This window comes from Etheostoma cragini, chromosome 13 (assembly GCF_013103735.1).
Source record: "Etheostoma cragini isolate CJK2018 chromosome 13, CSU_Ecrag_1.0, whole genome shotgun sequence".
Lineage (NCBI taxonomy): Eukaryota > Metazoa > Chordata > Actinopteri > Perciformes > Percidae > Etheostoma > Etheostoma cragini.
In genome coordinates this window covers 23,649,752-23,663,281 of record NC_048419.1, presented here as the reverse complement: position 1 = coordinate 23,663,281, position 13,530 = coordinate 23,649,752, and the positions used below count along the sequence as shown (strand labels likewise).

General features: G+C 40.0%; 2 protein-coding genes across 3 annotated transcripts in view; one reads left to right on the top strand and one right to left on the bottom strand.

Moving 5' to 3' along the window:
• Nucleotides 1–1,856: 1,856 nt before the first annotated feature.
• Nucleotides 1,857–9,921, bottom strand: rabgef1 (RAB guanine nucleotide exchange factor (GEF) 1). Of its 2 annotated transcripts, XM_034889055.1 has the most exons (9): nt 9,831–9,921; nt 8,573–8,758; nt 8,046–8,245; nt 7,570–7,736; nt 6,396–6,477; nt 6,093–6,225; nt 4,688–4,779; nt 3,458–3,714; nt 2,443–2,856 (listed from the first exon to the last, which is right to left on the bottom strand). In XM_034889055.1, the coding sequence occupies exons 2-9, from the start codon at nt 8,752–8,754 to the stop codon at nt 2,443–2,445; spliced, it is 1,527 nt and encodes a 508-aa protein (XP_034744946.1). In that variant the 5' UTR covers nt 8,755–8,758; nt 9,831–9,921. The 2 variants fall into 2 exon arrangements, with proteins under 2 accessions (XP_034744947.1, XP_034744946.1); XM_034889056.1 differs by lacking the exon at nt 9,831–9,921 and having other exon boundaries at nt 1,857–2,856; nt 8,573–8,754.
• A 2,050-nt stretch (nt 9,922–11,971) lies between these two features.
• LOC117954987 overlaps nt 11,972–13,530 on the top strand; it is a 2,941-nt gene continuing 1,382 nt past the window's right edge. Inside the window, exons 1-2 of the mRNA XM_034889059.1 lie at nt 11,972–12,345; nt 12,983–13,280. Of these exons, the coding sequence (XP_034744950.1) occupies nt 12,026–12,345; nt 12,983–13,280 (618 nt within the window). The 5' untranslated portion in view covers nt 11,972–12,025. The remainder of the gene's footprint in view (nt 12,346–12,982; nt 13,281–13,530) is intronic.

The window sequence follows — 13,530 nt, the reverse complement described above, 5'->3', positions numbered from 1 at the left end:
TATATTAGGCTTTATGGGAACATTGGGCTGAGCCCGTACCGTTAGCTAGCCTCTACGAACAATGTCACCGGTTGCTAAGGCTGGCGTTGACACGTCGTATCTAAGGTCCGTCCTATTTCCTGGAGCAGTGCCCAACGTTTGCATTGCATAAGAACCTTATTGGATGGGAATGGTTGTTCCTGGTTGGCCAGTTAGTAAAACCCTCAGGCGTAACCAGGGAAACCAGAACCAAGTTAGCTTTAAGAATTAACCGTAGCTAATGGGTTAGCTAGCTGACACCGTCGGGGTTAAACCACACATGGGTGAGTAAACATTACAGTATTAAATCAAGCGTTTATGTGCTTTTAATTCAATGCTAGTCACTGAATAAAAATACTAAAAATATTTTCAAGCTAATGAACAAAAGCAGTCGTTTGGCAGCAGTGTTTCAACAGGCACTCAGACACCACCAGCATGTTATTATACCCAATAATATACAGAAGTGCATCGCACAATGACAAAATAAATCATTATTCAAAGTACATTATTAATAGTTTTGTCTCGTTGAGCTTGCATTTTACATTCGAACACCGATTCGTTATATATAGGTGAAAATGCAAAAGCCTGCCTAAATACAGTGAATTCTAACAGTTCAACGATTAAAAAGTGTGTTTAAGAAAATAAAAACTCAAAAGGCCTCTCTACGATGATGAGAAACATATGTTCCAGTCTGGTTCTTCTGAATGTGTTACTGTAGAAACATATTGCACCAAACATTACACACAGTGTTGCAGTAAAAGTCAGATTTTTTTGTTGGAGAAAACAGCAAAAAAAGAGAATAGAAAAAATAATAAAAAATTGAAACTTTGTTTTAACAGAAAATACATTGAAATGGGGGAAAACAAACTATTTTTAAAACTATTAAACAATCAAGGGAAAAAAGACTTAAATAAAAAGACAATAGATAAAAATGGAAAAGAATTTAAAATGGAGACAAAAAACAAGGAAAAATTAAAAATAAAAAACAAACAAAATCAAATTAAATTTAAAAGAGGGAAATTTAAAAAAAAAGGGGGGGAATGATTAAAAAGGAAAAAATAAAATCCAACTGGCCCTAAACATACTAAAAGAGTCAATAAGTGACTGTGATGAAAGCTCAGCAGTGGAGATCTTTACAGTAGGGCTGGGCGATATCTAAATAATATATCAATATCAATGAATAAGGCTAGATATCGTCCTACATTTTGGATATTGTAATATCCTGATATGTCTTATATATATTATATACATATATATTTCTGATATGTCTTCTCCTGGTTTTAAAAGGCTACATTACAGTAAAGTGATGTAATTTTCCGAACACACGCGACTGTTCAAGCTGTTTCATTATTTACTTTTACCCACATATTATATTATTATTATGTAGCCACATAACTGATGATTATTTATCAAAAATCTGCATATTTTGTAAATGCACCAATATTCAACAGTACAATTTCGCCACATTATTGATATTGAGATATTTGGTCAAAAATATGGGGATATTTGATTTTCTACTTATCGCCCAGCTGTACTTTACAGACGATCCGATAACCATAAAGACTCGGTCACACCAGAAAGCGGCTGTGTGGCTGGAAGTGTGTGTGTGTGTGTGTGTGTGTGTGTGTGTGTGTGTGTGTGTGTGTGTGTGTGTGTGTGTGTGTGTCTCTGTAGCTGCTAACGTGCCAGTGCGTTGCTTCCTTTAACAACGACTTACTGAAGACAGGAAGACATATTTGTACAATTTATTCCTGTCTCAGAGTATACATACTTAAAGTGTCAAAAGTAAAAGTACCCATTTTGCAGTATGTCCCATTTCAGAATAACAATCCAATTACTTTAATTATAGCTGGGTACTTTAACCTGTAATAATCAGCGTAATATTTGTTGAGTTGATAATATTTTGTGTTATTAATCTTAATCTGCAATAATTAACTAAGTTTACCAAATAAATTAGGTGGAGTAAAAAGGACAATACTTCCTCTAAAATGTAGTGACATATACAGAATAGTATAAGTGTCAAAGTGGCATAAAATGAAATGTTCAAGTAATCTACAAGCACCTCAAAATTGTACAGATTACTTTTGAGCGCTGAACACAATTAATAAGCTGCATTATTGTCATTTTGGACTCTCTCCGATTCTCAGACTCGAAACTCTACACTGTCCATACAACTTGCATTTGATCAGTGGGATTCATGCAGATTTATTTTGCCCCCTATAATCGCTGCGATTTCATAAAAATTATCCGATTTTGCTGCAAAATTTATCTTTTACAAATTCTGGTGCGACCGGGCGTCGTTTAAAGTGCAGAAGAAGCTCCAAACTATTCAGCAAATCAGTGCGTATGGGATGTTACCATCAAACTCAAAAAGCTGCCTTTTCAAAGCAGGAGTACCGTCGTTGCTTGTGAGATTTCCGTCCACTACCCAGCAAACACCTGGGGCGTGAGGGGCGGTGGCAGGTTGTCATTGTCCACGTTGTTGGCATCGATGGCGGAAACGGTGCGAGACAGAACCTCGAGCGGGTATTTCTCCAGGATGCCGTTGACCTCCCGCTGCACGCTCTGGGGCCAGGCCAGGAGGTCGGCCTGCAGGCTGCGAGCGGCCTCCATCAGCGACTCCTGCCGGCTGCTGAGGCCCGACAGCACCTCCAGGTTGCGATTGAGCTGGGCCAGGGCCGGGTTGGTGGCGGTCGGTGCCGGGTCGCCGTGGGCCCGGTCTCCCTCCGAGCTGCTGCATCGAGGCGAGGCTTGGCCGGACATGTAGCGCTCAAATTCCTCTGGGGAAAGGTTGAGAGACTGGGCGTCCAACTTCTCGATGAAGGCCACTGCACAGCACTAAAAACACCAAAACACAGGAGAAACCAGTTCACACCAACCAGGGTCATGTGGAGCCAGGTGGTCTCAATAGTAAAGGAATACTTTGTACTATGGATGTCTCGATCAGATTTTTTGGCCCCCAAAGTTATCCTGATTGGATACTTGTATTTGTCTAGATAACAGAGCTTTGAGTCCTTGAAAAGCGCTATACAAATTAAATGTATTATAATGATTATTATAGAGCTAATTATTTTATAATTTATAAAAATAAGTTCCTAAACAAAGAAACTAAAAGATGTCTTTAGCCTAATGCATTTTACAATGAGGAGCTACAATTTTTATAAAAGTAAAAACAAACTTCTACTTAGAAGGATGTCGATTTTACTGACTTAAATGATCGTCCTAAGGTGACTGCCGAAACCCGATCAGGTCAAAAATGCAGATATTACATGCACAAAAAAGACATATAACACAATAAAGGAAAGGGAAAAAGCCAGAACGCATAATTTGAGCACTTTAAGAGTGGGAATACTTCTTTTTCCACTAGTGAAACTAGAAGCCTACAGCTCAAAGGCCCTGACGAGAATGAAAGAAGATAGAAGAAGGAAAACAAATGGACCAGGTTGGTGAAGTAGTATCCATCCTCTCCGCTCATCAGCCTGCTGGGGTTACAGAAGCGGGTGATGTACTGGATGTTGGACTGAAGTCGAGGAGGGTTAGCTTTGAGCACGATGTAAATGAGCGCGGGGAGAAAGTCGTCAGCCGAGGCCGGCTCGTTCTTGGTGGTCCGGATGGCGCTGAAGATCTGCTTACTGCAGTGCGTGATGCACCCGAGTTTGTCCCGAGGAACCCTCTTCGAGTCCATCTCGATGATGTCTGGAAAAGACAAAGGTGCAAAGTCAGGGGTTGGACGGACTCACGTGTCATCGGTCACTTCTAATAAAAAGCTTTTGGTATTAGTTTGACAGCAAAAGTGCCAAAAAAATGACTGGTTCCACTGCTCAAGTTTAAATATTAACTGGTTTTCTTCCTCCTCTATGATAGTTAATGTAATACATTTGTTGATTGGACTGTTGGTCAGACTAAAGATGAACGTGGGGTCCATTAAAAACTCACATTTTACAGATTAACCCTCGTGTTGTCCTCACGTCAAAAGTGAAAATCAACAATTTTGTTGACGCTTTTCATCAATGTTCTTCATCTTTTTCTAACATTTTTGTCAATTTTTTCAACACTTTTGACGTTTTTTTTCAATGTTTCAATGTCCCTTTTTTGATGTTTTCAACACAACGTAACACTAACTTATTAACTTTAGTTTTACAGTTTTAGTTTTATGGTCAATAAGCCCAATTCATAGGAAATTATACCTAATGTTTGACTTAGAAAAGCAGACATTAGGAATCATTTAGACTAAAATTAAAGGAATGGATGTTGATGATAATCACAGACTGGAATATGTCAACTTTTACTCAATACTATTTGGAAAACTATTTTTTTTTTATGCTATAAAATTGAATAAGACGCCCCAAACTTACCCATTAAAATCACCCCAAAGAGCGTTGTGTGGAATCAATCATGTTATTTTGGGTGGTTAAAAAGAACATTGATATAGGACAACGAGTCAATTAGACCTGAGGACAACCTGAGGGTTAAAAGGATGACTTGAGGATTCAAGAAAAAGATTAAGAGCCTAAAACCTTTTTTAGGGTGTTAGGGTTTAGTTTTTAATTATACAAATGTATTGTGAATAGTTTTTATTATATAAAATTTAAATTAAACACATGAAATTATGTTTCAGTTGGACTTATTAGATGCTGTCACACTGGACGTTTTAAGCCCAAAGTCTAACCTGTGATTGCTTTGACCACATTCTCCGAGACCTCGGGGATCTCTTCATCCATCGACACGCACAGCATCTGGATGGTGACCCAGTGCAACGCCCTGCAACACCCAAAAACAATCAATGCAGTAAGCCTTTTTTTTTTGTGTGCACATGATACACATTTTCTCTCCCAGTAACTTCCCCCCCGGATGACAAACACATGCAGTCAGCAGCTGCCACTATGGAAAACATGGAGAACGGTGCTAAAAGAGGCTGTTGTGTAACCTAACAGATGCAGACAGGCGGGGTTTTTTTTTCACAGACTGCAAGCATTGTGCAGTGATGCTTGGAAACCCACGCTTCCACTTAACGTAACACTGAAATGCTCCTTGACAAACAAAAATTCAACTGAATCTCAATATGTGTATTGTTCCTCTTCTAGTTCTACTTCCCAATTTACATTTCAGTTACATTTATAAATCAGCTGTTTATAAATGTATGTTTTTCTTCTTTCTTTCAATAATGGCTACAAGCATATGTGTATGCAAACAAGGTCAGAAATAGAAATGTAAATCAGTTTAGAGCCCTGAGAGGAGCCGGGGGGGGGGGAGGCTCATGAAGACCTGTCAGAATATAACGAGCTACCATCGGCGGCTTTAAAACACCTTTCAGACTGCAGAGGGTGAACTTTTTGTATCCTCCGCTATCTCTCGGGTTGGTTAAATAAGTCCAACTTCTATTTAGTGGCTGTCCAACAGACAGTGTTGCATGATGGGAGAATACTGTTCCAATGTGGATGTTGAAGTAGTTTTCAAGTTGAGTTGTTGTGTGTTTCTTTGGGCCCTCTGCAGTCTACTCAGTGGGTAGATTGGACATCTTTAAACTGTGATGTATCCGTCTATAGTATGTCCAGCTGATATTCCCACAGTGCTGACCCCAGACTAACCTTCTGCTTTTACTGTGAAGTTTGAAGAAGAGCTTTGCTAAAGCAACACGTTGTCTGTTACCTCCAGCTTGTTGTAGGCTGCAGTATTGTGCATTTGAAACAGAAACAGGAAGTTGTTCCTATTTAAGTCTGCACACATTTGGTTTCTAAGCTTCCTGTACCTTTGACCAATGACTGCTGAGTTCATCTCTTCTAATTCAACTGTTGCTCAGAGGGATCTTTGTCTCTTTTTGACCTTTCGGTCATCCGCCTGGTTGAACCGTTGTACAGCATTTTGTTCTCCATGTGCAAAACTAAATGACATCTATTTGTAAAGAGGACAAATTCTTTACAACCTGAAAGCATCAAAGACCATTCAGACATATAGAGTAGAGTAGTCCTCTCAGACATCTCACTGGACCCAATCAAGCTTTTGGGGCAGAAGTTTACACACTTTGGAACTTTTCTGTACATTATAAATATTATAATGAAAACACCACTGCCCACCTTATCCTGCTCTGTGTGGCCAAGTCTTTCTTCTCATCGTCAGTGGTTTCTGGGCAGAACACGCTCTTATACAGACGAGTCATTATGTACTTCTCCACCTGGTCCATCACCTGCTCCACAGACTCTGACGAGCCTGGTGAACCGAGAGTTATCAGACCACGTTAGTCCAGGGCTAATGGGCTGGAGCTAGGGGGAATGTCGTGCTTGTGCTGCCATTAAGTGGTGGCTACATACTCCGATATATTTAAAACGTATTAATGGAAATAATTAGATGTTACGGGTGAGAAAGTTCTCTAAACCAACCTTTAAAGGGACCCATCAAGCGGTCGGCCAAGTTTTGGTAGAAATCCTGAACGCACTCCGACAGCTCGTCAGCGCCCAGATCCTGTCGACACACGTTGGAAGAAAAGCCAGGCAGCTTTATTTGTAGAGCACATTTCAGCAACAGGGCAATTCAAAGTGCTTTACACAAAATTAGTTAAACAGATAGAACACAAGTGCAAACAGTTAAAAGTCATAAGCATTAAAAACCGATAAAACACATGAATAGAAAGTTAACAAAATAGAAACATTAAGACACATAAACACAAGAATAAAAGTGCAAGTTACAGTGCAGCATAATAAATTTAAAGAAATGAGCAGTCATTTAAAGAAAGGCAGCATCAAAAAGAAAGGTCTTCAGCCTTGATTTAAAAGAACTGAGAGTAGCAGCGGATCTACAGGTTTCTGGGAGTTTGTTCCAGATATGAGGAGCATAGAAACTGAATGCTGCTTCACCCTGTTTAGTTCTAGTAGGGGTGTGAATCTCTAGACGCCTCCTGATATCATCACAATACTTATGCCAAGATACGATATTATTGCGATTTTAACCACATTGCAATATTCCTCGATACATTGCAATTTATCACCTTATTTCCAACCTTTCCCAATTTCAAATGACGTCCCCAAAAGGAAACTTTGTCAACATCTTGCTCATCTAAAAAGAAACATTTCTCTGTTTGTTCATTTTATTTCAGTTTTATTGCTGCAAAGTGTGATTGTCAGGCAGACAAACTGATCAACACATATATAATATATCATATATAACAAAAGATCAAAACTTGGAGCCTGTGTATCGATACAGTCTCGCCACTGAAAATATTGCGATACTATGCTGTATCGATTCTTTCTCCACCCCTAGTTGGAAGGTCATGAACTTAATACTAAACCTATTATTATAAAGAGTATTATTATCACACTAGATATCAAAGCAAAAATAAATTGTATTATGTAAGATACTTGGTAAGTAAAATTAAAAAAATATGACTGAAGAGGTCTTGTCAACGTACTAACAAGGATTAATGGAGGAGTGGGATTAATTAAGTGTGTACTTGCTCCACATTCTTTTGGAGGCATTAGTATTTTCTGCATCAACCTTTCTGTTTCTTTAACATGTTCAGAATAAATTTGAATCAGTCTCTGAATGAATGAATCAGACCTTCTTGTTTGACATGCTGACGATGAAGGCTCGGCACTGCTTATGGATTTCCCGGCCGGGCTTCTGGAGGTTTTTCAGAAAGTCCACAAAGTCTTTGGACACCTGGTCCGTCTCGAAGCTGGCGTGACGGCTGATTGACGGACTGGGCGTCTTGCCCTCTTGGTTTTCTGATGAAGAAGAACCACATTTAAGAAAACTTAGTGTGTGTGACAACAAGTCTGCCGTCGTTTACAGGAGATAGCTTCAGTAAAAAACTCCACCAAACCACATTTCTGTGACGTTTGTGTTTAGATTAGCTGTAACATGTTAATTAGTGAGTTTTAAAGGTGTAGTGGTAGTCTTTCATTTGGTGCACCTGATCCTAAATATTTCAGGCTAGTCCAAACAAGCAAAGCGTGAAGCTGTGAGTTCGGCAACAAACCAGTCAGAGAGTAAAACAGACCGGAAGGCGTCTCCAGTTTCTCCTAACGTCGTACCTTTCTTGGTAGCAGTGCGTGACGAAGGGCTGAAGAACTTCTTAACAGTGGTCACTTTCCGTGTCTTCTCGTTGGTCTTCTTCTCCTCAAACTTGGAGAAGGGTCCCAGAGAGGCGTGCCCCGGGGGGGGCTGTGCTGCTGTGGACTGTGTCTGTGATCCCTGACTACTGGCATACGCGGCCTCCTCCTCCCGCTGCAACCTGGAACAGAGCAAATACCAGCAATCAGCAGGGCGATATGGAGGAAAACTCCCTGTACTATATACAGGAAGCAAAATTGCATTTCCTAGTATGATGAATGAAGGTCCTGCCTTAGTCTGCCACTGATTGGCTCACCCTGGTATCTAATCCCACTCCTCTTGCCTTAACCTAGTCAATCTTACCAACAAAGACAACGATTACCAGCCAATCAGAGGCAGAGTCGTGCAAAATATTCCTTTGCCATCCTAGGAAATGCAAATTTGCATATAGGAAGGGCAAATGTAAATCTTTTAACCCAGAAGGTGAACTTGTAGCAGAAGGTCTTACTTTTCTGCCAAGGCCCAGTCGTCCTGGATCTGTTTCTGTCGTACCCGCTGGTACTCCTCCCTCCAGCACTTAGAGCACAGGCCCTGCCAAGCCGCGTTGCCATAGTAACCGCATCCCTTATTGCACAGCAGGTCCGACTGGTCCACGTGAATCCCCCCCCGGCGCTGCGTCCGCTGACTCATGATGCTAGACAACCGGAAAGGAATAAATCATAATCTCATTTTTTATTAGTGTGTTTGCATGCGCTGCTGTAGCCTTCACTATTACTATTGTATTATTAATTGTAATATTACACTTTGGAGGATGGGTTCAAAGTGACACCTTCACGATGTTTGTTGTTATTAACTACATAAAAAGGAAAAAAACGCTAATCTGATTATTTATGATTATATGATTTTATGTTTTTTATGACATAAATTACCATCAAAATAGTTCAGTTATTCTGTTAATCAACTAATTGTTTCAGCTGTGCTGTTAACAGTTGGTCATTTATTTAACTCTTTATGTTTTTTATGCAAAACTCTTGATTGGTGAAGTAACTAAAGATGTTAAATAAATGTAATGCAGTAACAAGTCAAATATTTCCCTCTGAAAAGTTGTGGAGTTGAAGTATGAAGTAGCATGAAATGGAAATAATCAAGTAAAGTACTTCAAAATGTACTTAGTTACTTTCCACCACTGTCCATATCAGTCTATCTGTACAATTTTGACAAAACATAACATAAAAAACATCCTTCTTCTATTACTACCTAATATGATGCAGTATACTAGTAATCTACCCAGTAGTATTAATAGTAGTAGTAATAGTGGTAATAAGCTACATATTGATGCACAACAACATTAAAATGCTCTAACATATATTTTTTAGTGATAAAACCAAAATAATACAGGCTAATTTCTATTAAAAATATAATACTGTGAAAGGAGCCCAATTAGCATGAGTCGTTCCCGATACTTCCCCACTATTGTATTTCTACCTTTACCCGAGTAAAGTATCTAAGTACTTGTTTCACCCCTGCCCTGTAATAACAGAAATAAACGTCAAACAGACTCTGGTAGCTTTAGTGCTTTTATGTTTATTTTTCCCAACGTTGAGTTGTCGCCAGTCTGTGGGTCAGTGAACGCAGCTAAAGCTCCGGGGTTGTACGTAGCTAGAACAGGGGAGTAACGTAATCGTTAGCTAAGGCAATGTTTATTATAACTTATCATTAACGTTTGATTCAACATGTGAATGTACCCACAGCGCTGCTTTACTCACCTATTCTGTGTTTTCAGCGATCAGGCGTACAGTCCTCCTCGCTCCTTTATTAGCGCGAGATGACGGAGTTATGAGGGCGAGGCCAGTGACGTTATGACTCTGGCCAGTGGCCAAATCCCGCTGCTGTTCGTTGGCCCAATACGTCGACGCGGCCGCCATGTTGGGACGGAGTTGTGCTTCCTACTGCTCATACTGTAGGCCTAAGTATAGAATCAGAATCAGCTTAATTTGCTAGGTATGAGGACATATACGAGGAATTTGACTTTGGAAAATCGTTGCTCACAATGTGCTTACACATTCAAAACAACCAAACAATATACACACACTAATATACACACACTAATGTATACACAATACATACATACTCTAAACAGGAACAATATAGAGGCATGAGTGCAATGAAGAAAGCAATACATTTTTTTAAATATGGAGCACAGTGCAAAGGATACTGGGATAAATAGTATTATGTTATTGTATTACAACATGAACAGTATGAACAGTTCTGGAATATGGAATTAGAATAATTAATAAATAACAAATAATAAGTGAGATATGAGAATGAGAATGATGAATAAACACTAAATAAGTGGAATAGTAAGTGGAGCCAGTAAACCGGTGCTGTTTAGTGACAGTGTTTCTGGGTTAATGACCAGAGTTGAACCTGACACTGAGGGTAAGAAGTCAGCTGTTCATCAGAGTGATGGCTTGTGGGTAGAAACTGTTTGTATAGAGGCAAGATGCCTGTCTAGAATTTAAATATCTGCAGATTTGTAAACGTATTTTCAAGCAAGTTTGCTTTGTTTGAAAGTCCATATTCTCACAACAGTTTCTATCGGTGTAGGCGTCCGGAGAAGTTATTTCTGGACATCACTGAACCAACTCAATGCTTCTTTGACTTTTCCCGGAGCTGAGCTCAGTAGAGTGAACTAACGGCTTGCTTATTGACATTAAGGTTAATGTTCAGTGGTTGAGTCTGAGTCTAAATGCCAATTAGATTACACAAAGTTTAGTGGCATCAGTTTTATTTATTGGCCACACTGAATCTGAAACAACTAGTTATTACATTGATATTTGTTCCATTAGTTTCAGTTGTTTGCTCTTTTCCAAAGCTGAATTCTGTTGCATTTCTGGCTGAGGCGGTACATTAATCTTCATTAGTAAATGCTTAATGTGGATGAGCCAGAATTTTAATAATTTCTACTTTTTCAACCTTTACCAGGAGCGATAGAAAACTGACCATAATGAGTGAGAATGACAAAGAAAACAGGACTGAGAGGCAGTGGTGGAGGAAGTGTTCAAGTACCATTGGACAAATTTGAGGTACTTCACTTAGTACTTTTACTTCATGCTACTTTAAACTTCTACATCTCAGAGGTACACATTTTACTTTTCCCACTATGTTTGTCTCACAGCTTTAGTTACTTGTCAAAAGGCAGTTCTTCCTCCCCTTCCTGTCCAGTGAAAACCACGCATCTCCAGATGTGTTGATGTTGAATGTTTGTGATGAACTGAAGGATGAAGAGTTCCTTTATGTTTACTTCTTAAGCTAAATAAAATCTTTAAAAAGCCTCTTGTATCAGCTGCATCATCACAAAGCTGAAAACAGGGCTGTTATTCTGACACCGTGAAAAGTAAGAGGTTCTTACAGGACGTCTGCGCTACAAACATATGATCATCTTATTGATTACGATGCACTGCTGTAGATTACACTATCCAAAAGTATATAAAGGAGTTAAAATGAGTACAACATTTAACAACTACAGCAGTAAAATGCAACATACAATGAACGTGGCAGGAATGTTACCCCAGAAACATCAGATAGAAGAGGAAAGCACTGCCTGGGAACATTTTACTGCACAATTTAGCTGGTAATACATACTTTTATGTAAGTAAGGTTTTGGATGCAGGACTTGTATGTGTAGTGGAGTATTTCCACAGTGTGGTGACAGTGTTAGTCCTCCAGAAATTTTACTTCAGAAAAAGATCTGAATTACTTGGGTTTCATTTGAGAGCAGATTGGTTAGTGTGCATTTGTGTGGATATTCATGAGAGCTTTGTTGGACTGTTCGTGCTGATAACGTCTTTCTGACAGGGGCAAATAAACACAGACCACAGATAACGAGCAGACGCTGGGCAGACAAACACACACACACACACACACACACACACATAGACACACACAGACAGACATAGCCATGATCCCGATGGGTCGTACTTTGTGTCTTCCTTCTCCAGCCACCGTCCAGGAGCTGTTTTCCGTGGCTCGAGACGCCAGCATCATCCCTGACGTCTCCTTGGATCCCGTCCTCACCACCTTCCTCTCGCTTGACTCTTCGGCCGCTCTGCAGCACCAATATGCCTCCTTACAGCGGGGCATGAGCGGGGAGCAGCAGGCTGCGTTCAGCCTCAACTTGACCGGAGAGCTGGGGGGCAGCAGCAGGGTCCCCTGTGGAGGAGTCGGGGTTGTTGCTCTGGCTCTGTCTGTGCTTTTTGAGCAGGTTGCTCATCAAGTACGTTTGATTTGTCTATTCTTTGTATGCCATTGTGTTTTTGGATGCAGGATCTTTACTTGTAAGGTTATATTTACACTGTAGTATTGGAATGTTTACTAAATAGTCATCTGAATACTTCTTCCACCACTAATCATCGTCATATTTCCATATAGTTCTATTGCATTATCCATGCAGTGCTAGCTATGCAAAAGGGATTTTAAGAAAGATATTGGTAGGTGATTTAACACCAATAAGGCTACTGTTAAAATAGGTTTTGGCATTGTAGGAGGAGATGAGGCTTGCTTGATTAGTGACATTTTTTGAATCACTTGAAACACATTTTTATAGACTTGCTTTTATGTGATGTTGTCTTTTTATCATCTTTTTACTCTATCGTGTGTTCGTTTAATTTGTCGTTTTTATTTAAAGGTTCCCATCTTCTATTTTGGCTATTAATGATGTATATATGTGTCTTGATTTGAAGTGCTTTTTACTTCTTCTGTCAAAGCACTTTGTTCTGTTTTAAAAGGTGCTATATGAATAAAGATGATTGTTATTGTGTCCCTGAGCATGATGCAAAACCAAACTGAAATGAACAATTGTAGATGTTCTGTTACCCTACCAGGTCCGAGCCCAGAGCTCCACAGAGGGGGACCCATCAGCCCAGAGCTCCACAGAGGGGGACCCATCAGCCCAGAGATCCCGGGCTAAGAGGATTTTTGGTATCAGCAGTTTGTCACGAATCGGCTGGATCATCCACAGCTACCTGCGCCAGATCCCCGGCGTTGCCAACAACCAGGAGAACATGGCCGAGGCCACGGAGCTGCACGACAACTGGCTGAAGCTCGAGCTGCTGGACCATTACGAGAGGATGACCACGAAGAAGAGGATGAGTTCAGAGTCCATGCAGCAGTGGTTGGCAGGAGCTGCGTTCCACCTGCACATGAGGATTCACCAGGTAAGAACAGACACAAAACAGTAAAAATACACGTTTTTATTTCTGCTACAGACTCAATATCTGAAACATAACCGACACGTCCCCTGAAAAGATCAGCACCTAAAAAAAAAACATTTCTATTTCTCTAATTGTGTTGTAGTTGGTCAATATTGACACAACAGAAGCAGAGATATTTTCCTTTTTTTAGCACGCATTCTTTGAGTGAGTTTCAGCTCGTTGTTTATCTGGTTGCAGCGGTTCACTCTCCGCG